Source organism: Micropterus dolomieu, linkage group LG02 (genome assembly GCF_021292245.1).
Source record: "Micropterus dolomieu isolate WLL.071019.BEF.003 ecotype Adirondacks linkage group LG02, ASM2129224v1, whole genome shotgun sequence".
NCBI classification, from domain to species: Eukaryota; Metazoa; Chordata; class Actinopteri; order Centrarchiformes; family Centrarchidae; genus Micropterus; species Micropterus dolomieu.
Genome location: NC_060151.1, coordinates 20,321,243 through 20,347,819, shown reverse-complemented (window position 1 = coordinate 20,347,819; position 26,577 = coordinate 20,321,243). Strand labels below are relative to the sequence as shown.

At 44.9% G+C, this 26,577-nt stretch overlaps 1 protein-coding gene across 3 annotated transcripts in view; it reads left to right on the top strand.

The window, feature by feature from the left end:
* Window positions 1-26,577, top strand: part of adgrl1a (adhesion G protein-coupled receptor L1a) — a 57,393-nt gene that overhangs the window by 3,686 nt on the left and 27,130 nt on the right. For 2 of the 3 annotated variants that reach the window (XM_046036451.1, XM_046036461.1), the window contains exons 3-4: window positions 12,872-13,085; window positions 14,321-14,430. In XM_046036451.1, the coding sequence (XP_045892407.1) occupies window positions 12,872-13,085; window positions 14,321-14,430 (324 nt within the window). Of the gene's footprint in view, window positions 1-12,871; window positions 13,086-14,320; window positions 14,431-16,073; window positions 16,150-26,577 lie in introns of those variants that run through there. The other variant, XM_046036470.1, reaches the window with a different exon arrangement.

Sequence of the window (26,577 nt, the reverse complement as noted above, 5' to 3'; positions counted from 1 at the left end):
TTGTATTTGTGTGTGTGCTAGTTGTTGTAAGCCTGGCAGCAGGTGACCTGGTTGGGCCGAAGTGGTGCTGGAGGGTGTGTGTATGCGTGTGTGTGTGTTGGAAGACGTGTAGCAGCGAAGGAGGAGGGATTGCAGGGGGAGGTAGAAGGCCGAGGAGGGAAAGGAGGGGCTGTTGGGTGTCCTGCTAGTGGCCTGCCACACAGACAGCAGCACACCATCTGCTGTATGCTCTCAGTCAGCTCTGTGCCAATGAGCCACTGGGTGATGGACAGCTAGGACGAGGAGGAGGAGCATCAGGGAGAGACACAGTCGCCACGGGGAGGGGCTAGTGATGAAGCAGGAGTAGTCAAAGAAACAGAGGAAGGGAGGGTAAAATTTAAATTTGCTCGTGTACGCCTGTGTCAGCATTGGTTTTAGCAGGCCCTCTGTGTAAGCACTGATTGGCCAGGTGTAGTTCTAATTTGAGTAGGTGCTGTTTTATTTCCATCTTAATTTGGCTGCTTTTGTAACATTGGATTTGTACAGCGTACGTTCTGTTCCATTGGATACATTTGGCCTCTGGCGCTATGTTGCTTTGTGTTTGTTTGTGTGTGTGTGGGTGTGTGTGTATTTGTGTGAAAATAAGCCTCCAACTATCTGTGTGACCTGGCACTTGGGGTATTAATAATGCATTAATAATCAATTGACTGTTATCTGTATTAAGCCCCAAGGCACTGGCGCACCATTTGGTTTGATGAAAATAAGAAAATCAGTTATTTTTATTTTTCTATTTGAATCAGGCACAGAGGCATGCAAACAGACACATGCACATGAACACCCACACCGTTTTGGTGCTCATAAATCTGGCAGCCGAATGTTTGGTGAAATGTAGGCTTTCTATTGTACTGTAGTGTGACCAGAGTTGGAGATAAAAAGAACGGAAAAGGGAGGTACAATTTAAAGGAAGAGGGTAGGGTTTTGATGTGACGAGAGCTGCTGAAATCACTCTCAGGCTAATCAGAGCTCATTTGGAAACCTGCAGGATCATCACACATGGCTTCACAGTCTAATGTGTACCCCTGCTCCTCCTCAGTGTCCCAACTAATCTGCCATGGTTTAACCTCTCTCTACTCCTGGCTGCACATTCTAATATTTACCCCTAACACCCACACATTTATTCTCTGGAAGCAGCTCTTTAACGCAAATGTTCCTTACCAGCATGAGCTTTGTACACATACTTTTTCCCTGCTCTGTCCCTCAATTCTCAATCATGTTCTCATTTAACACAGTGAATATTTATCTTGTTAAATCACTGTGCAACTCTCCATTTCTCTTTGAAATGCAGTGGGTGTATAAAACAAAAACAATATTTTCATCTTTTAAACTCATACAAATCTAGGAAAATAAAGTCATGTTCCTCCAAAACCCCTCCACCAGCCCATCCCGGCAGTCTCCCTGACAAACTGACATGCGTACCCTGACAAACAAAATGTCCCGCTGATTCCGCAGAATGCTCGAGTACAACCCTTCATTCGCAGTGTTGTTGCTTTGAAAGCCCATTAGGCTTGCTTAATGTGGCAGACATTGCAGGCAGCTGCGCTGTACGTGATGAAGCCCTGACATAGAGCTTTCATTTAGCACAGCACAAGCATGTGTGTGTTTGTATTTATGTGCACCAGTAGTGGTAGCCAGACCGTTATAAGGCTACTTTGATATTCTTTCAATCTAGAGTTGCATGTGAGGTGTGTGCATGTACAGTGGATACCGCTTATAGAGATTGCGGTTACGGTGATCAATCTCTTATATGAATCAAAACGCTGGGGACAGAATCATTCCTATACAAATGCTGTTTAAATAATTTGCTTATAATAATCAAGTAGTCCACATTCAGAGTTGATTTTGGATCTTTTAATACAATATGGAAAACATCTGAATATTTTATGAATATATTTGTTTTCAAACTCTGCTACGAGTTTGGCATTGATAAACTAAAGTTGTTTAAAAATTTGAAATGCATTGAAACCTCAGCCAAGCTGAATGTTAGTGGTGTATTTGCACTACTGACGTCATTGTATTTGTAAATAGCCAAATTATTATATGAACTACAGTAAGCTACAGACTCTTCCTTAATAATGTAAAGTGTATTTGAATTATATACAATACGGTAGTTAAATTTGTACAGTAAAATAAACAATATTTGTTCATTTAGCTGACGCATTTATCCAAAGCGTCTTACAATTGCTATATATGTCAGATGTCGCACGCCTCTTGAGCAACTATGGGTTAAGTGTCCTGTTCAGGGACACATTGGTGGATGTTTCATAGCAGGGGATTGAACCCGGTTGTCTCACACCAAAGACATGTGTTTTATCCACTGCCCCATCACCACCCCAATTTATGTAAAAATGTCAATTAGGTGTTAATCTGCATGAGAAATAAAGAAAAAAAAATCTGTTACAATATTCATCCGCTTATAGTGATTAATTTGACATGGATAGACATGATCTCACAGTCGAAGCTTCGCAGTGAAACGAGGATCATGCCATTTTGGCAATATGGGGGTGCTCAACGTCTGATTTTTCATAGAACTACCAGTTTTCTCCCAATAAGTTAATATACTGCCTATTTCAATATACATTTCAACGTTTAATGCTGTAAATAAAAAATGTGAAAAGAAGCTTTTAATAAATTCTTTTAAAGTGCGTGAATAAATCCAGAATTGTAACCCTAAACCTCAAGGTAGGGGGCATCAGTGCGCATGTGTAGGCGTAGCGTGTATGTGAGTGTGTGAGTGTGTAACGGCAGAAGAGGAACTTGCTGTTGAGACGGAGCCTTAACTTCACCGTTGCTGTGCAGAGTTATCCGCACCTCGCGGGCAATTTGGATCATTTATCACCATTGATGAACCACACAAAGAATATTGCATCATTTTTAAATAGTACTTGAAATAGACCCGCGAGGAACCATGACGTGCATGCAGCTGTCGGCTGCACACAAACACAGTATTATACAGTACTACATTCGACTACAGGCAAGACTTGACAATTCTGATTCGACTATGTATATCCTTAGTCTGGGACAGCCTTAGTATGTACATACTGTAAATTTGTGAACAGTATGTCCATGAGTGCATAGTGATGTGTACGTGTATGGGGTTTGTTCACATACGTGTGTGTTACACATACGTATGTTTTTATATCCCGGTGGATATAACTGATAGAGACTTGTGTCACTGTGTGGACAACAATTGAGGTCCCCACTGGTAGAGACTGCTTTTTGAGGGTTAAGAGTTGATTTAGTGTTCAGGTTATAATTGGGTAAAGGTTAAGGTTAGGCATATAATTGTTGTGATTAACATTAGGGTAAGAGGATGCATGATGCATTATGTCAATGAGATGTAGATAGAGAAACAAATGTGTGTGTGTGTGTGTGTGTGTGTGTGTGTGTTTGTGTGTGTGTGTGTGTGTGTGTGTGTGTGTATGAGAGAGAGCATTTATGCGAGTGTGGGTGAGTACAACTCATATCAGGATGCCAGCGTCAGCTGACTGGTGGAATCTGTTCTCATCTCCCCTGCCTTTGCCTTTGCTCTCAGATCAGTCGCGTGGAAAGGCCCCTGGTCCTTTAGTGCACATGCAGACATTTTTATCTGTCTTCCCCTCCTCTCCCCGGCTTTCTTCTTCTGTGCCTTCTCCCCCTGAATGATAGTTATTATTTAAGGATGGGGGACTAGCTGTTTTTACACGTCTTCTCAACAAAGTGCTTTAGTCTCTCGACTGTCCTTGGATGGTGACAGAATGTCTGAATGGGGACTGATCTCAGTGCAGTATTTTGGCTTCCTATAATGCAGGGGTGAGTAGTAATTTTTCATGGAGGGCCACATGAAGAATTCACTATGCCTTTGAAAGCCAGATGCTTTTTTATGACTTCGCTGACAGTTATTTGGGGTATAAGTGTTGCTCAACCCTAGATTTAAAATTCTGAGTGAAGATCTTAAAACAGACTTGACCTGAAAACCACATCCAATATTACATTTTTGCACAGAAAGAGTTGACTTTCAGTCCTGCAATACTATAATATTAAAACGATAATTTCAGAACTGCAACCTACTCACTAATTCATAAGAATTGATTCTCTGACAAGCTTGTAGCAATAATATTCCGAGAGGAGGCAATAAAGCGGCAGTGCCGCTAACCTTGCTATGTGCACTTTGCTTCTTGTTGTTGTATAATTTTCTGAACAGCATATTGCATTGCTTTAATGAGTGTTTTGTAAACTCTTAACTCTTTACTTCTGCAGCTATCAGACAGGTCTGAATACCTGAGCATATTGGTGCATGGTATTAGCTGATCATAATCAGTTGACACTAGAATAAGTGCTTCAAACAAGTCAATGAGGTAAACGTTATAACCCGGCAGGCTCCCTGTCTTCTCATCACTCCTACCTACTGCATCTGCTGCTATTAAGGTTGTGTTGAATTATTTGGTTTCTTATTAATGTGTTAAATTAATTGGGAAGTTTTCTGGAAAGTATTTTTTAACCAAATACAACAGTACAACCCTGTATTGCTACAAATGACCCAGTTTCCTTTGACATACGTATCAGTTGCAGAATCATAGACAGACAGATGACTTATGCCAGAACTTACAGATAACTGACATTTCCAATTTTCTAATACCTTTTTGTTTTATAGACCAAGGCCATCAGAGCCAGCTAGTTTTGCATATGTTGATAAACACAAGTAAATTCTCTGATTTAGTCTGAAAATTACTTTTGAATATGTTTAACCATGTTTTTCTCTGCCATAAAGCTGAAATCCACAGGCTTCACTGACACTAATTGCTAATCTAGTGGCTTGTGAATAAAACTGCGCATCATCTGGATTTTGCAATAAAGAACTGCTGTAAAGCCTTTTTTCCCATTTCTCTCTCTTTGCCTCTTTTGTGTGTTTTCAAGCTTTTGTTGCCTCCCTATCTTATTAGCAATAGTCAGTGCTTCTCACTTCTCTCACTCCTAACACTTACCACTCATTTTCATCCAATCTCTCCGCCTTCTCTCCCCTAGCACCTCAGCTATTACTCCCTCTGTCTGCATCATGATGTCCTTCCCCCAACACCCCTCTTTTTACTATCCTTCATTCTCTCTCTTCCTATTCTATCTGAAATGAAAGTGCCATTTTCCTTCTCTCCTCCTTTTTCCATCCTCCCCAACATATCTTCTCTTTCACCTCCTTCCTTTTCTGCCCATCATCATACCCCACATTCTATACAGCCTCCCTCCTAAAGTATCACCACCCCCCCACCCCCCGACTCTGTTTTCCTTTCCTTACTCTGTTAACAGCCCACATCTCTTGTCATTGTCATTCCCTCCTTTTCCCTTTCACTGTCTTTTGCCTGTTTCTGTCTTTCTCTCGTCTCTCGTTTGCTGCCTCCCTTGCTCCCTCCCGGGTGCTGGGGGTTGCTGTGCTCTTCAAAGTCCTTGGCTAAGAACAGTAGATCACAGAGAGGCCTGTGTGAGTGAAAGGTTAATGGATGGCCTTTGAACATATATTGGTAGTCGGGGGCGGGCAGGAGAAGGAGGGAGAGGCTGGGGTGGCGTGGCGGTGTGTTCTTTCAAACCTTCCTTTGAAGATGACGTATGTCACTCTCATGTGCCTGCGCCTGTATACAGGGGCTGTGTTTTTTTGTTTATTCATTGGTTCACAGTGTTGGTGTACGTTTGTTTTTGTGCCTGTGTGCCCATTTTGTTTGTGTGTTTGTGTTTGCTTGTATTTTTTTTGCGTCGGGGTATGTTAGTTTGTGTACATTGATTTGTGTACCACAAACAAGCTCCTACATAAAGGATTGGGGATTGTGTTCCAGTTTGTGCAGTCGTGTGATAGCTGCCTCTTTTCTCTCAGGGCCTAGCTGCGTAACGTTGAGGCTTTGTTGCCGTGAAGGACTGTGTATGTGTGCATGTGTGTGTGTGTCCGGAAGTTCTGGTTCGTGAGTGTGTGCATGATTGCTGGTGTTTATGTGTCAAGCATGTCGCATGCTCGAGAATGTGTGCATTTGCTTGTTGTGTTTTGTGGACTGCAGATTGATAATTACCAACAGCAGCTTACTGCTGGCAGCCAAGGGCAGAGAGAGTAGAGAGGGGAAGAGAGAGAAATTTGCAGGATAAATGAGTGGAGAGGCTCGTAAAACTGTGAGAGGGGATAAAGGAGGACAAAGGGATGCGCAGGAAAGATGGGAAAACTGGAGGTGAAGGGTCAGGACAAGGAAGGAATAAAGACATGGAGGGAACAAGGAGAGGGTGAAGAGGACTGGTGGGGAGGGTAAATGAGAGTTTCCGGGTGGATTAAATTGGATGAGGGATTGAGGGATGGTGCTGAGGTGAAAAAGAAAAAACACAAAGATAGGAGGAAACATATAGTATATGTTCATTGCACTGCAGATGCATGATGGCATGCAAGGATAAGAGGGATTCTGTAGTATTTTATAGACAAATCCATTTTTAATTAATTCATTTAAAACATAAATGTACAGGAGCACCTGAAATCCTACACACTGTAGCTACTTAATAAATATTTGCAAACAGATTGATCAGCTGGTGCACAGTAAAAATACACACAGGCATACACTCTGTATACACGCTCAAGCCTTTGGCTTAGCGTATAAGGAGGTTAATTAAGTGTCTAATGCAGCGGCAGGGCAGGGCTTTGACACTCATCTTTCCTAACAAGTCTCTGGATGCGACTCGCAACTCTTCCAAATGCACACATCTTTCTGACAGCAGGCCTTGCATGATAGTCACTCCGTCTCCCCCTCTCTCCCCCACACCTTATCTGTCACTCTTCCTCCTTTTTCTTAACACTTTATCTTCAGTCTCTTACCACCTTTCTCACTTTCCTCTCTCAGCTTCATTGTCTCTGCTCCATTTTCCCCTCGTCCCCGTGGCTGTTTCCCTACATCACCTGCAGTTTTACTCCACCACAATGTTTATATGAATCTAGGTCTGACTCACTGTCTGCTGGCCTGCCTCTTGTGATACGTGCTGTAAGCAGACAACAGAATAGAGTTGTGTTGGGCCTGCAGCACAGCTCCCATCCCTGGGGAGATGAAGGATATTTTACACCGAATGAATTTCCTACTTTTTAGGCATGCTGATTTCTTTTGGGGGGGCTATGTCGTTTCCCCCCACTGAGGCACTTTTATTGCATAATTAGGCGCCAGGACCAGCAATGAAGTGGTTTGACAGTATGAGCACGTCCCGTCTCGCCTCCCTCCTCAAGTTTGTGTGTGTGTGTGTGTGTGTGTGTGTGTGTGTTGCTCTGTGTCTCAGTGACTTTTTAACCGCCTGTCTTAATCTCTCTGCCATGCCTGCTAGTTCCCCCCGCAGCAAAGTTTGTCAACACACACTGAGAGTTCTCGAGGTTGAGGATGGATGAGGGTTAGAGCTTGTGTGTCTGCATGCAAGAATTTTGGTTTGTGTGCGTGTGTGTGTGTGTGTGCATCATGGCAGATGCATGAGTATGAGGGTGTATGTATCCCATTTCCAGGGGGCGCTTTTAATTCTCTTATAAATGATGTAATGTTATGGGCTGTGCTGTAATTCAGTTCAGTTCGAGGACTGGGCTGCTGAGGAGAAAGGTTGTTTGAGTGTAGCCGAACAAAAGGAGGTCCTCTCTCCCACAAATATGTCTGCCTCACTCCTTTTATGTAAGTGACCTTGTGCCTCCACAAAGAACGGTCGTCATGTTCATCTTTTGCCAGCATCTAGTTTGATGGTTTCTATCTTTTTCTATTGTTACCCCGTCTAATTTGCTCTGCCATTCCATTTCTTCCTCCCTGTGTGTTAGCTTGACTCGACTCCATCACAGTGGATGTGTGTCATTTTGGCGCTGCTTTGTGTTCTGACCTTATAGCACGGCTGGTGACTCCCCATACAGTCGCTCCTCATCTCATCTCCTCTGTCTCCTTCGCCTGACAAGCGGAGGAGTTAGAGGAGATGAGATAGCATCCTAGCTTTGAGGCCAATGTTACCCCCTCCCATCCACGCATACACACACAGACATACACTGTCCCACAAGCAGCCCCCACCTCCTGAACCCTCATATTAGGCCTTTAGGTTTGTCTCAGGATGTCACTTTGTCACAACTCCTCAGCTTGAAGGCTGCCTGGATTTGACAGTTCTGCCTCAGCTTGTCTGTGGTGACAGGCCATGCTCCAGTGAGTCATTACGCTAACTCGCAGTGCTAAGTGAGTCGCTAAGATACAGCGCTAAGTTGATAAAGTACTGGAGAAATTGGTCAGGATGATTCTCTGCTAGAGAGGGATTCCCATCACTGAGACCTCTTAGTCCTGTCCAATGACTGTAAAATTACTTGTTCTTCTCCGCCAGCTTTACTAAGGAACTAACCTGAAAATCACGAGAGAGTTAGCTCTTTTGGTCAGAGCTGAATTGGAGGGCATATGTAGATGTAGTGTACTTTAAAAATTCCCTTGCAATATCTGGGCTAAAAGAGCATACTCACCTATTAGCCTTAGTGCCACTTAAAGCTCATTTTAAAGCCGGTGATATGACAAGAATCCCACCTCATCAGCAGCATGCCCAGTTTTTCAACTACCAATACTGCGTGGCGAGAATGTTCTCTGCTTCAGTGCTATGCTAATGAGTAGCATTAGGAGATGACTGCTGGAACAGACAGAGGGGCTAAGAGGGGCTGATCACATTTTGGCCCCTGAAAGACAGTCAGCCATCCAGCTAACAAGTCAGCCTTAGGGCCACAGAGCTCCACAAGTATGATCTCCTATTGTGACTCAAATGCAAAGGCACTATTACAGTCTCTGGCTACCTGCAAGGGCAGATCTGCTCACTCAATTATTTCTGGGAAAACACACTATAGAGCATCTGTGAGAACATAGTCCAAGGTCAAATTGTCAGAGACGTTGCAATCAAAGTGCTTTTCTGTTTGAAAGCATGCCACTGATGATGGAAAGTTTTTGGTAGTGTTTCAATGAAGAGAAATCTTTGTCTATTCATACTGTGAACTTTTCAGAATTCTAAATGTAGTCTCTCTGAGTTGGTCTTGATATAACGAACCAGATTTATAACAGACCAGATTTCTTCTAACTTTTCTTAACTGTTGGTCATGACTCTTGATTGCAGGTCACGGCTGCTCGTCTCCAAGTGATGTTGAGTGAGAATAGATGTAGAGACTCATAATGGTAGAGAAGGAATGAGTGTGTGCAAAGACTAGCTTCACTTTTGCAAAATTTTGTTCTTGTCTGAGGGTCCAAGCATCTATCCACCCTCAGGCTTTAATTACAGTGTGAGGATAATGAGTCAAATCCAATCAGTTCTCTCTCTTGCACTTAATTTGTATGGAGTTTCTATTATGAAGCCAACCAATTCAGCCCCTCACACCAGCTGCCCTGGAGTGACACCAGGCCCATGTCCATTGTGTTTGTGTGTGTGTGTGTGAGAGAGAGAGAGATCTCTGTCTCTTGCACACCGCCACATCCATGCAAATCAGCTCGTATAATTATCGAATTGGCTCATATCATCATCAGTATGTGTGACAATTGGTAACCATCTCTTCTGGATGACAGATATTAACACAGTTTTATATACCACGGGAGATGAGTCATAGTCTCACTGTGAGGGATTAAATCCACCTATACATATGGCTGCTGCTGAGAAAGACACTTTGTCATCCAGCTATTATGAGCTTGACAGGCAGGACTAAATGGCCACGTGTGTATGGGCGTGCGTTTGTGTGTGTGTTGGCTGAAGAGACCCTGAAACCTTAATGGATTCCTGCAGAGTGAAGGACAATCGTAGCCCATGGCCAGTCCAAGCTTATCCTCTGCTCATCTCATCTCAGCTCAGCTCAGAGCCAGCCACAGCTCCAGCTAGGCCTCAGGCCATCTGGCTGGCACACAACCACATACACATACTCTCTCTCTCTCTCTCTCGCTCGCTCTCTCTCTCTCACACACACACAAACACTGAATCTCTGAAGTTAAATTCCACACTTGTCTGTGAATACGCCATTCAAAAATCTCTGCGTTATCGGTATGTAAGTTGCATCCTGCTTTACATGGTGAACTCCGCCTTAAACCTGGAACTTGCCAAACAGTGGGTGTGAAATAATGTAGGTCTGAAATACCATACAATATGGCAGAAGTGGATAATTGCAGTGTTATCAGAAATAGGCTAGTTATCATGGTTACTGTCACCATTGAAGTATACTGGCACAGTAATTGCTGTGCTCAATTATGGCTATATATATATATATACACTGTAACAGCCGGGCCGGAAAAAGAAAAAGCTGGAACAGATAAGGAATATAGGTGCATACATCACATTCTGCGTAAAAATTGAACTGGTGAATTGCTTTTCCCAAGTTTACCTAATAGTGATTAAATAGTCTCATTGTATTTTCTTTTAGTCTTTACTCCAAAACAAATCTTGATAAGAGTTAGCTCAGTTTGACTAAATAAACACTTGGCATGTCACTATCTAGTCAGCAAGCTACAGGTGATATACTAAACATAACAACAAGCTGAAATCTGCACAAACATGAGCTGATCAGCAGAAGTATTAGTATTTATCGATCAAATAAGTCTGCATTTATTTGGAACTGTCAAACCAGCCTAGTTCTAACCAATGCAACCATTCAACCAAAACCCAAGAAATTGAATTAACTGCTTGTCGGGCTTTTTTGCCCAAGAGCTGAACCCTTCAACCTGTAGCTATTTGTATTAGCACTCAGAGGTGTGGCAGATGACCCTGAAAAGCCAGAAATATTTGCCATATAAAGTGTGTAAAGTATGTTAAACGTGTGGTCTGACCCTCTCATAGGGGCTAATGTTCCTGTTGTGTTGGTCTACAGTGTTAAGTGGACTGAGTGTGATCACTCCTGGTGGCCCCCTTCAGTTTTACTCTCCACTTGGCTAACTGTGTGGTTCTAATCACTGGCCAGCTGTACACTGATGTGTACTTACACCACAGGGTAGTTAAGACCACACACTGACACAATGCATTCCCACTGTGACACCAGGACTCTGTGTGTGTGTGTGTGTGTGTGTGTGTATGTGTGAATGCATGCATGCAAGTATGTGTGTACTTGAATGTGCACATTCATCTGACCAGTACATCTGCGTTAGTGCTCATTTGCATGTGTGGGTTTGTGCATTTGTGTGTGGATTTGTTTGTCTGGCCTCGCCTGCTGTTTGCATCTCCGTGTGCTTTAATTAGTATGCGCTTTTGCATCTAGGCCTTTGTGATTTGGCACTGGCACTGCATGCTGGCGAGGCATAAAAGATTTGAAGTCTGTCTGTGCTAGTCATTCAGCCTTAATGGCGTTAGTTACACAACTGAACTCAAGTCCCTGCTGCATAAATGTGTGGCATTTAGAAATATGAGCAAGTCCGATGGCAGTGAATCATGTAGCGCACCACTGCAGAGCATGTCTGGTATGACTGACATTGACATTGACCTAGATGGGCAGTCCTCCTGAATGGACAGCGGCTGAAACCTAAGCAGTCCTAGCTCAGTGTCAGCCCTGCTCTGTGTGTTTCAGCACTAACAGAAGTGGGGGAGAGGGGCTGACTCAGTGTCCTCATCTGCTGCTGAGCTTGTCTGGCAGGGGGGAATGCTGTGCTGTGAGAGCCTCAGTTTATAAAGGACTTCTAAATTCCAGCCTGCTTAAGTGGCTCTAGCACTGGTCTGTTTAGATTTGACAGTATGCCCACCATTGGCTTAATATGTGCCATGTCCTCCCTACTGACAATGCAGGGGAGAACTCGATTAAAACCCTCCACTCCTTCAGGACAGTGGACAGCTCCGCACCTACCAGCGTCTGATGCAGCTCCAACATTATTATTTTCCCAAAAGAAGTTTTGTCATTTCAGGACCATGGTCAGCAGCTCTCACAGTCACTGGCAGGAGTGTTGGCACAGAGAAATTGTCCTTCAGCGCTGCAGAGAACTTCACTGCCAGATCACTCACTCTGCCTCTACTTCTATTCTGTTTCTGTGCCCCTGCCTCCACCTGTGTTATAAAGGAAGCCGGCAGCCATTTTGTTATTTTGTTGTGTGTGTGTGAGGTGAGTGTAGAGGCAACTGGAAAGGTATGCAGTTATGGAGAGAGCTGGAGAGACAGCGAGTGTCTCTCTCAGTACCTCTTTGCAGGCCTCTTTCATGCTTCTCAGCCTGGCTCAGCGATTAACCCTGAGTACCGTGATGTCCCTGCTGACCCTTCTCCACACAGAGCTCCACTACTGGTCACAGCAGTACATTCACATGCTGCTCAGATGGCTTATTAGCACTAGTGGGTGTGCAAATGGTGTACACACCAGAGGCGAAGGTGTTTTTTGCTTGTTCGAGTATCACTTCCTCTCTTATTCAGAGTGAATCCGAAGGTGCTGCTCTGGCACCTTGTTGAGGTGGAATAGACTAAAAGATGCTGGAAAGGACCTATGGGAAGGACACACACTTCTCCTGTGGTGGGTTGATGGGTATGATAAGCTGCTGCCTGGCTTTGTGTAGGAGTTTGTTAACATTTGAAACTCTCACAGTTTGTTTCACAAGTGGTGCAATATATTGGAGAAGCTGCTATGACTGCACATCCTTCATTCCAATATGTGATCTGTGATGTTCCACCGTGAAAACTGGATTGCCAGGCTGTGCATCAACAGAACCGAAATATTACTGTTCAGTGAAGGCGAATCAATAATAGCTAATTTGTGTTTTACATGAGTACAATAGGAACCACTTTCATTCCGCCTGCTCTTGTCAAATACTACACATCGTATTTACAATGTAGTTGAATAATAAAGTGCCTCCTAAAAGTATTAAGGTTCATTGAATTATCTATAACGTTACCTCTCTCCCTCTTTCCACTCTAGCTCTGAGCCGGTCAATGATGCCCTTCGGCTTGATGCGTCGAGAGCTGGCTTGTGAGGGCTACCCGATCGAGCTGCGCTGCCCTGGAAGTGATGTCATCATGATTGAGACGGCCAACTATGGCCGCACCGATGACAAGATCTGTGATGCAGACCCCTTCCAGATGGAGAATGTGCAGTGCTACCTGCCCGACGCCTTCAAGATAATGTCACAGAGGTAACTATTGATCTGTTTGGGTCTTCTTTATGTGTTTGTACAGAGACACAGCCTGTTATTGGCAGAGGAAACAAGATACTATTCCACAACATAATTTGTCCAGAATTTCTTGCTTTTCCTCCTGAAGTGTTGATATCTTGTGTGAAATACTGAAGTCAGCATCCTTGTTCTGTGCAGATCACCACTGCATCTTGGAGAGTCGTGCATGTGTGTGCCGTATTTGTGTCTGTGTTTATTTGTGTGTATGTGCATGAGTGTGTGTGTGTGTGTGTGTGTGTGTGTATGTGAATGTGTATATTTTGGATTGTTGTAGAGTGTTTGTAGGGCTTCCTACAGCTGCTCTCTGCGCTTGCGCTCAGCATCTGCTTCCTCTGAGCTCAGATCAATGGAAGCCCTCTACCAGCTATCCATCACGCATGTAATGGAGGCACAGGGTACTAGCTTGGGGACAGAGCGAGGGAGGGAGGGAAGTGGCAACAGGGTGAAAGAGAGAATTGAGGGGGTAAAGGAAAAAGAGAGACTCCTGGAAATGATAGGATGACAGAGTGAGTTCAGCATAGATTTGAAATATGGAGGGAGTGAGAGACAGCACAGGGGAGAAATACTAAAAGCTGGATAGAGATGGATTATGTGATGAGAATGAGTGAGTACATGTGTGTGGATGTGCATCTTTTATTCCGTGTGTGTTGTGTGTGTGTGTGTGTGTGTGTGTGTGTGTGTGTATGTGTGTGTCTTTTTCGGCATGTGCATACGTGAGAAAGCATGCAGAGATACGGTTTAGTTGTAGATATTATGTGCATATGAATGTTTTCCCTGTGCGTGTGGTTTAGAGTATTTGCCTTAGCCCCCCTTGTCCTTCCCTGTTCTCTCACCTCTAATTGCTCCCACTCACAATCCCCCAGGAGAGGAGCCTCTTACGTCACTCGCCCTCTCTCTGTCTCTTCCCTCCCTCCTTCCTTCTCTCTACCCTTCATCCTACTCCTTTTCCCCCTCTCGTCCTCTCTCCCTCCCTCTGTTTCCCACCTCCCTTTGGGCGCAGCTGTCACATGATCTAGTCTAGTGTGAAATTACTCCCTTCCCCACCGTTGTCTCCGTCTTTGAGAGCCTGAAGATGTTTTTTTTGTACCCACTCCGATTTGTCTTTCTTACAATGGCAGTCGTCATTTTTTTTATCTCTTACTTCCTCCCTTCTTTCTCTTTTCTCCCATCTTTTCCCCATCTGTCTCTTCTTGCAGGTGTAATAACCGAACCCAGTGTGTGGTGGTAGCTGGGTCGGACGTGTTCCCAGACCCCTGCCCAGGGACCTACAAGTACCTGGAGATCCAGTACGAGTGCGTCCCCTACAGTGAGTACCGAGACCCTGTCATCCACTCCCACCTGCTGGCCCCATTCACCGCCCCACCCATCCCTCCCTTTACCCCCCCACCTAAACCTCCTACCCCTTCTTCGACCCCCAAAACCCCTCAGCAAATGACATTCTCACACTTACACATGCACATTTGCTCTCTCTGGCTTTTTTCAACACAAACAAAACAAGACAGACAGTCATCCTCACCTGCTTTCTCTCTCTCTCTCTGTCTCTCTCATACACTTACAGTGCACAGACACAACACACATGCACACAGTCACCTCACCAGAGCGCTAAACCTTTTTTCTTCATCGACAGAGCGAAGCACCAGTAGCTGAGAGGGATTTTCACATGGGGGAAGGTGCTCCACAAACATAGGGTCCGATAAGCACTTTGCACACACCCACTGTAAAGGTGGGGTCAGCCCTTATTGGCGATCACAGCAGTATAACACACACTGCCCCACACTCACACACTGATTGACCCAGGGGCATGCTGCTGCCTTTATCTGGTGCCAAACACCTTTGCTGTCCCTCTGATTTCTAATAAAAATTAAAATTGGGCACAGTCAGACTAGGAGGCAGGGGGCGTCTGTATGCCGTACCTCACAATAGGAATGTTAACACAAACAGCAAAGGGCTTATTTTAGACGACATGACCTGGAGCGCCACACATTTTAATGTCCCCATGGTAACGGCTGATTTCCTCGCGGCCCTGCTCAGAGCTCTGTGGCAGGTGTGACATACACACATGCCTGCACATACGCACGCATACACGCACAAGTCTACCTCACACTTGCGAAAGGGGGACACACAGTTGCTCTCTTTCTCTCTCCCTCTGACTCTTCCTCCCCTGAGCAAGCATGCACACTCAAACAAGAGCACACTCACACAGCCAAAGGAGCGGACACAGAAAGGATTATATGGTGTTGTGTTGATCCTCGTTCATGTGAAAATCTCTGCTCAGTCTCCCCTACGCCCTCTCATGTATTATTACTCCCAGCATTGATCCCCTCACTGCGCAGGAACACCTGGCTGGAGGGGAGGGGCAGTTGCGCTCCCCTCCACCGGGCAGAAGCAGAATTGGGGTGCACAAAGGGGTGGAAGGATAATTGAGGGTGTTGGGGTGGTGAGAAACTAGGGGACATGGGTATTTTTGGGGTGTTGGAGCTGTCTGATTGATCAGGGTGGGGTTGTAGGGTGATTCTCTCTGCTTTTTCCTCAGGAACAGATGTTGTGGCGAGCCGCGGGTTCGAGTCGCTGACAAGCAGCTAACCTGCTTTGCTTTCTTCTTCCTCTTCTTCTCCTTCTTCCTTCTTATTGCCAGGATCTCATCCTCCCTTAGCTTATTATCTCTCGCAGTCAATATCAAAGCTTTTCATGTCTCTTTCTTTATTCTGCTTTTCTCTCTTTCACCTCCCATATACTTTACACTCAAAGGTCTTTAATCTGCATCCATTGCACCATTTCTCTCATTCTTCTTCTATTTTTACTCTGTCCATCAATCAGCCACAGTAGCTTATCATTCTATTCTGTCTCTTCTGCTGTCTCTGTTGTTTTTTTCTTTTACAGATGGGACAAATATTCAAATATCCAGCCATCCAGCTTTAACAGAGAGGCTTGGATAAACTCAGGGACTTCCAAGCACCTCTTTCAATCTTTGCCCTTCCTCTGCTCAGTGCTTTTGTGCCGTCACTTTACCTTTTGAGAGACTTTGGTGAGTCAAGTTGCAGCCACAGTCACAGATAAGAAGAAGTTAGCTGGGTTTCTTGCCATTGGAGATTATTCTCTGGTGTGAATATTTTCCTCACAGGTTTCCTAGTGGCAGCAAGTGTTCTTCTCAAGTCTCCTCTGCCTTCTGCTCACTGTCTTTCAGTCAATGTTGCTGTGGTCAGATTGACACTCTCCAGGTGTATGATTTTGTTTGTTAGTCCTCTGGTAGTTCACTACTGCAGCTTGGTGTTCTGTATTGTATTGTCTATAGAGGGTAATGCTAGCATTGCTTCGTTGTACATGCCTTCTTCTTTTCATGCATTTTAACCTTACCTTCCCTCTGACTGCACAAGGGAGCTCGTTCTCTCTCCGCAAGGCAATCAAAGGGATGATTAAATAGCTGCTGACTTGCATTTTTCCTCCCCGTGTTTGGGAAAAAACTTTGTTGATTGCGTCTGAAGTACGGTACAGCTTAGAAAATTGGAAGCTGATCCCTCAATGATGAAAAGTCCTGCCAATTACCCCTGTCCTCTGCCACTCTCCTGCGCTGGAGAAACATGACCATGCTATACTCACTCACTCACACACATACACAGAAATAGAAACAAGTATGCGTGCACGCTCATGCACATGACCCATGCTGCGGGCTGCTCTACGTGTTTGTGCTCACTTGACAAAGAAAATACGACCTGACACATTTAGACTCAGAGCTGGAACTGTTCATCCCAAAACCTAGTCACCGTCGCACCACACGCCACTCAATTCGGCCACTTTTAATTACCAGGAGAGGGGGCGCTTTGCTCTCTTCAGTTCTGCCTCAGCAGAGATTTGTCAAGATTAATTGAATTTGCTGCTGCTAATCGCTCTGGTAATGCCCCATCGTTCACGTCTGGCTGGGAACGGTGGGAACTGTGGCATCATCCAAGGCTGATGTGTGTTTTTCATTGGTTGTCTCTACAAAAATGTGAATAATTTAGAGATAATACGTAAAGGTTGTGTGTCACAGTAGCTGAGATGGTGTGCAGCAATGTTGGTGGCTGTGTGTGATGCTTGTGTCTGACAGGGTCCTCTATGTGTGTGTCACAGAGGCGCCATGTTACCAGTCACCTGAAACGGCGAGGTGACAGCCAGAGCCGAGCTGACACACACACACACCTCTGTCGGCTGAGCTCAAACAAGTGTCCGGAACGTGTGTGTGTGCTGCTGAGCGTAGGATCGCCTTGGCAAAATACAACATCCGCCAACAAGTCAAATCATATCTCATCGAGCCAAAAAGCCCTGAGAGGCCTCCCTGCCACATTGCATTGTTTTTGCCAGCCGGAACAGAGCAAGACAAAACGGTTCATCTGAACTCTCATTTTGCACTGTCACAGCCTGCTGTAGACTGCTGGATTCCATTAAGACATCACAGATCCATGCACACAGCTGCACCGTGTATTTACTGCAGTGGAAACCCTATAGTGCAATCTTAACACAGATGTACACTGAGTCAAAGTAAATCTACCCCGCGAGAGAACTCTACCTGTCCCCCGTCCTCCTCTAGGACACAGTGCAACATCATTATTGACTGCTAATGCTCTGTATTTGGGACATCCATGCTAGCCATGCCAGAGCCATTAGACCTAGTGCCTCTGCTATTTCATCAGTTGTTATTTATCTTGTTAATATGCACAGTGCAGGTAGCCGAAGAACTGACTTTAAAAACGCCTACTCAGACTATACAGTAGAGATTCTGCAGAAATTCTTAGGTAACTCCATATTCTCCACTTTAATGTTCATGTTTTGTGGCTCTGCCACTGTTTCACTCTATAAAATTGATTCTTCCCCACAGATGTATTCAGCCCTGCCTATTCATTACGATAAGTCGCTTTTTGGACACAAAGCCACAGGAAATGATAGTTGACTTGTTGGAAAGAGTTTGTCAGTAGAAGTAATAATGGCATTGTAATATGACAAGTTTTCAGGGGAGAGGAAACACTTTGATGTAGCTGAAAATGAAATTCTATTAATATGTATAGGGGCTCATAAATGTTTTGTGAATGAGAAGCAGGAGGTTTTGCTCAGGCCGTGGAAAGGGATGGCTCTTTAATGTGAAAAATGTAAAGTGAGAGAAGTAGAAAATGGACAGGATGGAAGAAGCTGGAGAGAACACACTATCTCAGCATTGTGAAAGAGACAGAGGAGCGTACGTTGTCCTGCAGTACTCCAACAATGTGTATGTATCTGTGTGTGTATATTTGAGAGTGTGTGTTTCTCGCTGTACTCATTAGTGTGGGAGTAATTGATAGGTTTGCAGAGAGCGCTGAGCAGAGTGATTAAGGGGAGAGAGGGCAGTGGCTTATTTCTCAAAAGGGCCCTAAAAGAGAAATGCTGAATGAATCAGACAAACAGCCAAGGTGGCCTTAAACTAACCTCCTGTTCACTGTGAGGAGAGTTTGATGAGTTTCTGTCTCTTTTCTCTGTGTTTGTGTGTGTGTGTCCTTAGTTTCGTGTGATGATCTTGTATGTGTATGTGCTTACTGTCTATTTTTCAGGACAACCAAGAGCGGACGAAATGAATTCAACAGAAGTATTCAACCTACTCTATTCCTCTATCCCTTTCTGCAGCAAGAAGAATTCCTTTTTTTCTTCCTCTCTCTCTCTCTTGCTTCATGCCACTGCTGTTCATCACACACATCATTTATCATTTGGTATACCATCTTTTGAGGTGAGACTGTAACCTCACACTTGCAAGAAGCGGACAAGTTCTTCTGTCAGTAGTTGTCTACGAAAAGCTCCATATGTTCGAGCTCTGCTGAATTCTGCTGTCCCCATGGACCCCCTTGCAGTTGTTTCAGTGAGGATGAAAGCTCTGGATGCTCTGTGGTCAGTGTCTCCTTGGAGCCTTGAACCTTGGTGCTAATGACTGCACTCGCAGTTGGTGGCGAGGATGTAATGCTTTCTTGCCTCCTGCCCCAGCTTCACAGGACTGGTATTCATAGCTTTGCCATGTTTACCCCTGTAGGCGAAAAATGGCTACCATTCCCCAGGTCTTCATGGAGGTTGTTTGTCCAGTTTGATCTTGGCACAAGATGATAAATGATCAGTGTTGCTGCTGATACTGATGCTGCCTCTGCTGTACCGCTGCCAAGATGCAACGCCATCCCCCACACTGATCAGGCAACTGCTGCTAACACTCCCTTTTTCCTTTTTATTTTGCTCGCTATTTGTCTCTTTACATCCCCCTCTCTCCCTTGCTCTCTCTCACCTTTTTTCTTTTTTTACAAGCAACCCTGCAAGGTGTCATGACAATTTCGCAGGGCCCTCCGGGGACATAAGACTTCCCGCAACGCATACACAGCAATCACGCTCACAGCAGGGATCCACAAAACCATGTGCTTTTTGACACGATGTGCCTTTCGAGACATGACGATCCACTTGCACACCACTTGTGACTCAGCAAAGGAAGGAAAGGTAGAGGAAAGGTGCATGCCAGCGCTGTAATGTAATAGGCGGAGCTGAGATCCTTGCTAGCTTCTCCTTAAGTCTCCAGTTGCTCATGGACCTTCCTAGACCCGCTGACACAAGCAGGTACCAAACAGCGTCATATATGTCGATAGAGCTACGCCTTACCTGCTCGTGTCAGCTGAGGCCTTAGTGTGACTCTACACACCAACCTATTGATTTGTGTGTGATGAGCCCGCTGTAGACATTTCTCTCATCTCTCTTTTGTCTCTACCCTCTTTTTTTCTCCCCTCCCCCCGACCGTGTGTCTTGGTTTCTCTCTGTGTTTCTGAGGCGTTCCACTCTGTCAAGCCCTCCCTTTCCCCTGTTGTTTGTTCTCTTTTTCTTTGATGAGCCAGCCTTGGCCAGGCAAGCCGGCAGCTCCCCATTGATTGGATGGTCGATGGGTTGAGTGTTTTTGCTGGCTTCTATTGCGAGCATCCTGACTCTGTAAATTGAGCAAAGCCAAAAGCACCGCTTTCTTTAGATCAAGGGACCGCTCTAATGTCAACACAGACTGTACTTGGAGAGAGATGAGGAGAGAGGGATTCAATGATCCCCAAAGACAACTAGCCACAGAGACATTCTCATCGCCACCTTTCCATATACCATCCCCCCCATCTCTTTCGCTACCTTTCCCAGTCTACTTTGTTTACTTCCACAGCTGAAGAGGACTGCAGCGCAAAGATGATCTCGCTCGGTTTCTCTCTCCAACAGGTTCCTGGAGCTGCACTGTGGGTGTAAGGGGAGAGAGGGAGGGATGTGGCAATAAGAGGGGTGGAGGTGTGGTCGAGAGTGTGTGGTTGGGGGTGGATTGTGTTGTTGGGGGATTATTGATAAAGCTGAAATGAAATGGAAATGGATTTAAACCCAGGTCAGGCCATTTTCCCCTCCTCATTTTCCATTTGAGCCATCCTTTCTCTGAGTAGCCAACCATAACACAGACAGATAACTTGCTTTAAAAAAGAGAGAGAGAAAGGACAGCGTTTTATTTAATCTAAATTTTCTCTTTTTTCCTGCACCTGTTTTTCTTTCGTTCTCTTTACTTTCCCTCTCTCTCTCTTCCTTACTGTTTTTCTCTTTTATCTTTCTATCTCCTTCTTTCTCCTTTTTTCCGATGCTTGAATAGAAGTGGATCAAAAAGGTAAAGACCACAATGAACATAACAACCACAGCTCGCCCCTTCCTACCTTCTCCTCCTCCCTTGTCTCCCCTCCTACCCCCCATACCCCTGCCTAACCCAGCACCTTGTGTAGTGGTCATGTTTGATGTTGATATCCCTCCCTTTTCTTTCTCGATCTCTAATCGCCTCCTCTGCCCGTCTCTTTCTTTCTCTCTTTGACCTATAACCAAAACTCTAAAATCCTTCTAGATTTCCTCCTTGGTTCTGATGACACCAGCCTGACCTGCACGCATGCACACACACTCACTTGCACAGACACACAATAAGGTCAGTCCAGTATCTATGAGAGATAAACGAGAGATTAACTTCATTCCTTTCCTGTACAAAGTAGCACATCTCAGCCTAAACTTAAAGACATACATTCATATCACCTCATGGTTGGCAAGTCTTTCCATCCCTTTCATCTTCTTATTTACACTGTTGCCTCACATACACCTGACACTTCACATTTCTCATTACATTTCTACAGTTTTTTCACTCATTTTGCTACTGCAATTTATTTGTTCTTCCAGATCTAAGAAAAATCTCTTCTCCCTCTTTACATTACTCAGCAGCTCCTTTTGCCCCTACTGTATCTCTCCCCCTTTTTTTAGTTTCTTGGGACCGATTCAAAGTTTGTTGTTGCTGTAATCTCGAAGCAAAACATTGTGTTTAGATAACATAGTATCTGGCCAAAGTTGCTCTCAGTATAATTTTTACAGTAACCCATTTCCAGGTGCTTCAGTGTCCTTCTCTCATTCTGTCTCTTCCTTCAATTAATCACACTTCCATTTAACTCCTTTTCTCTGTCTCCCAACTTATCGCTGCTTATTTTTCTCTGTTGTGTTTCTCATCCTCCCTCTCTCTTGTCCTCTTTCTCTCGCCTTTCTCTGATTGGTTTATCTCTCAGATCACATCTGGCCATCACAAGCAGCTGCAGGCTCTTTCGAGCATCTCTTACACTCTTCTGCCTCCTCCTTTCTTCTCCCTCTCTTTCTACAGTTTGTCACTACCACATCTCTGTTTTCTTTATTGCACATGCACTGTGAATTCGTGTACCCCCCCATACCAGTCCTCATCAGTCAATCCCTCCTTGTTCCTTACGTGTTTAATGAGGCTCCAGAGGGGGAGGAGATGCGAGGGGATAGGGGTGGGAGGTGTATCCCCTGTAGGGAGTGCTCCAGCTTCTTGTAATGGTCCCTCTGATACAGCAGGGCCTCAGTACAAGCACTCCTAAAGAGCCCCAATCAGCATGGTCCGGCACCTCAATCACTAGCTTCTAAAAGAGGAGAGATAGACCTGACCCATACCCAAGGTCACGGTGAGAGTCATGACCATAAGTGCCCAATTCCGAATGAGCCTTAACTCCCTCTCTATGGTCCCCACCCTCCTCAACTCTCTCTGAACCCCCCTACTCACATCTGCTTCTGCCATTTCCCTGTCTGGCCCCATGGCTGGATCGGTATGTAGGAGGAATTAACTCCTATAGAGGTTGCCATTAACTGGTTTATGGACCCCTTTGTCTGTTGTCGTGTCCATGGCTTTTCATTACCATGGATCATTGTCTCACATTTTTCTCCCACTGCAAGCAGCCATTTTAGCTCACTCTCCCTGCTTGCAGTGGAATAACAAGCTAGAAAACCATCCTCCTCCTCCTCCTGCTTCTGCCTTACCCAACTGGTTATTTTTATTTACTACTCTTCCTCCCACTAACACTAAGATGATACCCCTTTCCTCTGTCTGCACTCCTGCCCTTACCCACCTTAATCCATCCCACCACTGCTGCTAAATACACTTCCTTTCTCTGTTTATGGCTGAATTAACATTCCAGACTTGTATCTTGCCTGTGTCTGTTACAATTAATCCTCACTGATTGATCAGCTGATTGACAGATTTGGATTGGGATGACGTGCACAGCGCGGTGATGATGTCACATGCAGGAGATCCTGTGCAATGAATGTCCAACAATCTGTCAACCTACCTGCCGTTAGGCTATTTTAAGACTATGTTGGCGTTAGTCGCCTCTCTTTCTTCCCATCACTGCCTCTGTCCCTTTTCTCACCCTTTTTACTGACAGTGTAGCAGAGTACACTACTCACATCATTACAGTATTTCTTTAATCACTGCTGACAGGACCAAGGTGTCCGCCATATTTTTCTCACCTTCAGTATGTTTGCTTCTAAAGGAAAAGAGGCAAAAAAAGGAAGCAGTGTTAGACTACTGTGAACAATCGTGGTATTTCCATGGAGGGCGGGGTGGGCGTACATACGAGGACAGAGCCATCACTCACACAAACAGCTCTCTACTTGTTATTTGGTAAAGTGAGAGGGAATGAGTGAGAAACCACTGCTTCGTGTGACAGGAAAACACAAAGAATGGCTGCAAATGGAGAAAGAGAAGGAGAGCAGTCACTATAGAGACGATGAGTCAGGTGGCATCGCCTCATTAGGAATGACCCACCATACACAGCCACAATCATGTGGCCGAGGAAGTGCGGACACCCTATTCAGTGACACAGGGAGAGTGTGAGGATTGACTATACATGCAGAAGTCATGCACTGTTAGAGCCAAAGTGCAGAGAGGTGAGTGAGTGAGGCAGGTGGTCGCGAATATTAAATCCCAGCTTCTGGTTCCAGGTCCTTTATGGAGAGGCAGCACCTCTGGGGCGCCTGATTCAGAGAAAAAAGAGAAGAGTTGGTAGCAGGCTAGGCTAGGCTAATGTTACAGCCATGCAGGCTTACTGTTACCCTCTGCTCAAGCCTCAGTCAGTCAGTATAAGGTATCCCCTCTGTCGTCTACTGTATCTGCAGCCTGTAGCCTCTGCAGCCATGTCTCGACCAACTTTCCTGTCACTCAGTGTCAACTTCACTCCAAGGCAGATAAGACTTTGCTTTCAGTGGACACTATCTCTAGCCATTGCTAGCTTTTGGTCTCAGTGAAGGGTATTCTCTGGGGTGAATGTTTGGGTTGATAAAGGTGCCAATTTGACACCTGCCTCTTCCACTGTCTGGGAAGTGTGTACCTGTGTGCATTGTCTGTGAGTTTGTGTGTGTCCTAAGGGTGTATGCCTGTGCACGGTTGATTGTACTGTATTGTGTTTTTACTCCCATGACTTGACTCCACTGTAGTCTAAAAGGAAGCGGAAACACAATGGGAGCCCCTCCCTCCTCCTTCCTTATTTCTCTCTCTTCTCTCGTACTCACTCCTCAGCAGATTAACTCACTCCTAATTCTCATTTCACAGGAAATAACTTATTTACTCTCTCTTACTCCACTCCTCTCTCTCTTCTTGTTTGCACACACAGAAAACGCTCACATCCTTCTTCGCGCTCTTTCTGCCTCTCTGTCTCTCTGAACTGCACACATGCATGCATACACACACACACACATGCACGCGCACATACACGCACATACAAATACACACACATAAAAATAATCAGTAAGACACAGCATCACACACTAATGGACTGATGAATGGAGATCAACATACCATAAGGAGACTCACTACACATTCACTAACCCTTAAAGCTAATTAACTGTCCAACATGGACGTGGGGTACCATGCCATGCTCTATTCTTCCCCCTGCTGTCAATGTGCTGTACCTGCCAGTAACAGGTGTGGGATTCAATTAGAGCAGCATGCTCTCAGCAGTCAGTCCTGTGAGCAGGCCATGACTGAGGACTGGGCAAAGGCTTGGGCCCTCAGATCCCTGTAGCTAAAAGCAAAAAAAAAACAAAAACGCAAACATCACAAGGACACCGCTTTAGAAACAGCTGCCAACCATTGGCAGGGGGTGTTTAGATCATCAAAGTTGTACATTAACGATCACCATGACACTGTCACATCAAACATGAAAACACCATGGATTGCAGAAGACAACCAAAATGAGTGGTCTAAATTTAGCCTAAAGCTGTCAGCGCTCACTTTTAATTGCGTTTACCAGTCGATCACAAATTGCTCAGAGACACTCATTTTATCACATCATTTTATACTGCAGCCATATATTGATAAGTAACAGCTGACCTGTGTTTGGAAAAGGCACTATGGAGATTTTTTTTTCAATTATTAGACCAGTATTTCCCTGTGTGTGTGTGTGTGTGTGTGGCAGTAATTGGCACGCTAAAGTATGATAGTTACCTAATCCCTGATAAGGTAAGTTTCATTAGCCATCTGGCTAGTTTGTATGACAAAGAAGTGTTGTGTCTACGCAGCCTGGTGGCTTCACTTGGATGAACATGACTCCAAGATTTCCATTTGCACCAAAACAGGAATTAATCTATTAATCTAACTATCTCACATAATCCCAGATGGCTCTTTCTCCAGCTAACCTGCTCTAGCCAGACGATAATGCCTAATCTCAAGATTTACGCCTAATGCTTAATGCCTAAAGCCTAATACCTCATTCATACTGTGGTCATAATAGCCTCTTGTACTATAGACTACTGCTAGGGTTTGGCTGCTCCAGCTTCCCACTGCTGCAATCAATCTTCACAGTTAGAAAGGAGAGAGAGAGAGAGAGAGGGAGGCAGGCAGAACGAGCTGGTAAACAGGAAGGCGGTTGGGAAGGCTGGGGAGAACCCCTAGGCTGGGTTTGCAGGGTGTGAAGGCCACTGTTTCTGTTTGGCCTGTGTGTGTGTGTGTGTGAGTGTGTGTGTGTGTGTGTGTGTCCTCATTCTGTGTGTGTACTGCCTGGAGGCCTTTGATGAGCACCTTTGACACCGGGCCCACCCAATGACCAGTTCATTAGAATAAATCGAGGCTTGCTGATGGGCAGCCGGCCAGGCGCATATGGGAGAGAGGGAAAGACAGAGAAACATGGAGCAGGAAGGCAAAGGATGACAGACTGTTAGTCTATGATGTGCTGCAGTGTTATTGTGATGATGAACCCAATAGAATACAGGCTTCTACCAATTCAGGACAGGACTGGAAGGTTAGGTGAAGTAATGAACAGAATCACATAGTAGCTTGGAGGGTGGGCACCATGTAGTGAGAGTAAATTGTATTGCCGACAACAACTATTTTGGGGCAGTGATAGCTATTGTGCATTCTTCTCTGTCTCCTACCTCTATATTATAGCCAATCACGACTCAGTACAGTATCCAGCCTCCTCCAAAGCTCTATATTCATGCCTAAACTTACTGTGCTATCAGGAGCTTTATTTTGGAAATTATACATATGAATGACATACTGTGTGTCTAACAGGATCTTAAAATTGTGAAGTGCCGTTAACGATGGCAGTGTTGACCATTACTTAACGAGACCATGGCGGCCTGCAATAGTATAATTTGCTCCGCCATAGTTTAAATGAACCGAAAAATATTTTTACATCTCATAATATATTACAGACATCTAACGTTGTGTTTTGTGGGCGCTGCTCCGCGCTACCGTAAACTCGCACGCTCAGACACTTTGGCCTCCGACTCGAGACAACCACTTTTCTTTTGAGGTAACTACGGTAACGTTAACGGCCTGTTTCTGTCACTCGTCTGTGAGAAGGCGATTAAGCTAGCCTTGCCTAAATTTGGAGTGCACACGTATTAAAGCCTTTATGGTAAATACACTGTAACCTTCTATACAGTCTATGACTGTAACGGACCAGTGCGAGCTGACAGGAAGGTTAGCGACTTTATCGTGTCGCTGTCTCTCTTTACAAAGACAAGTATTGCAGTATTAGAGTCCTACCTGAAGAGAGGCTGTGAAGTCTTCATTTTACGCGATACGAGAACCACATACAACATTATTTAACAAATTCGGGCTCGGGTTGGACTTAATGAATTTAGGACATGA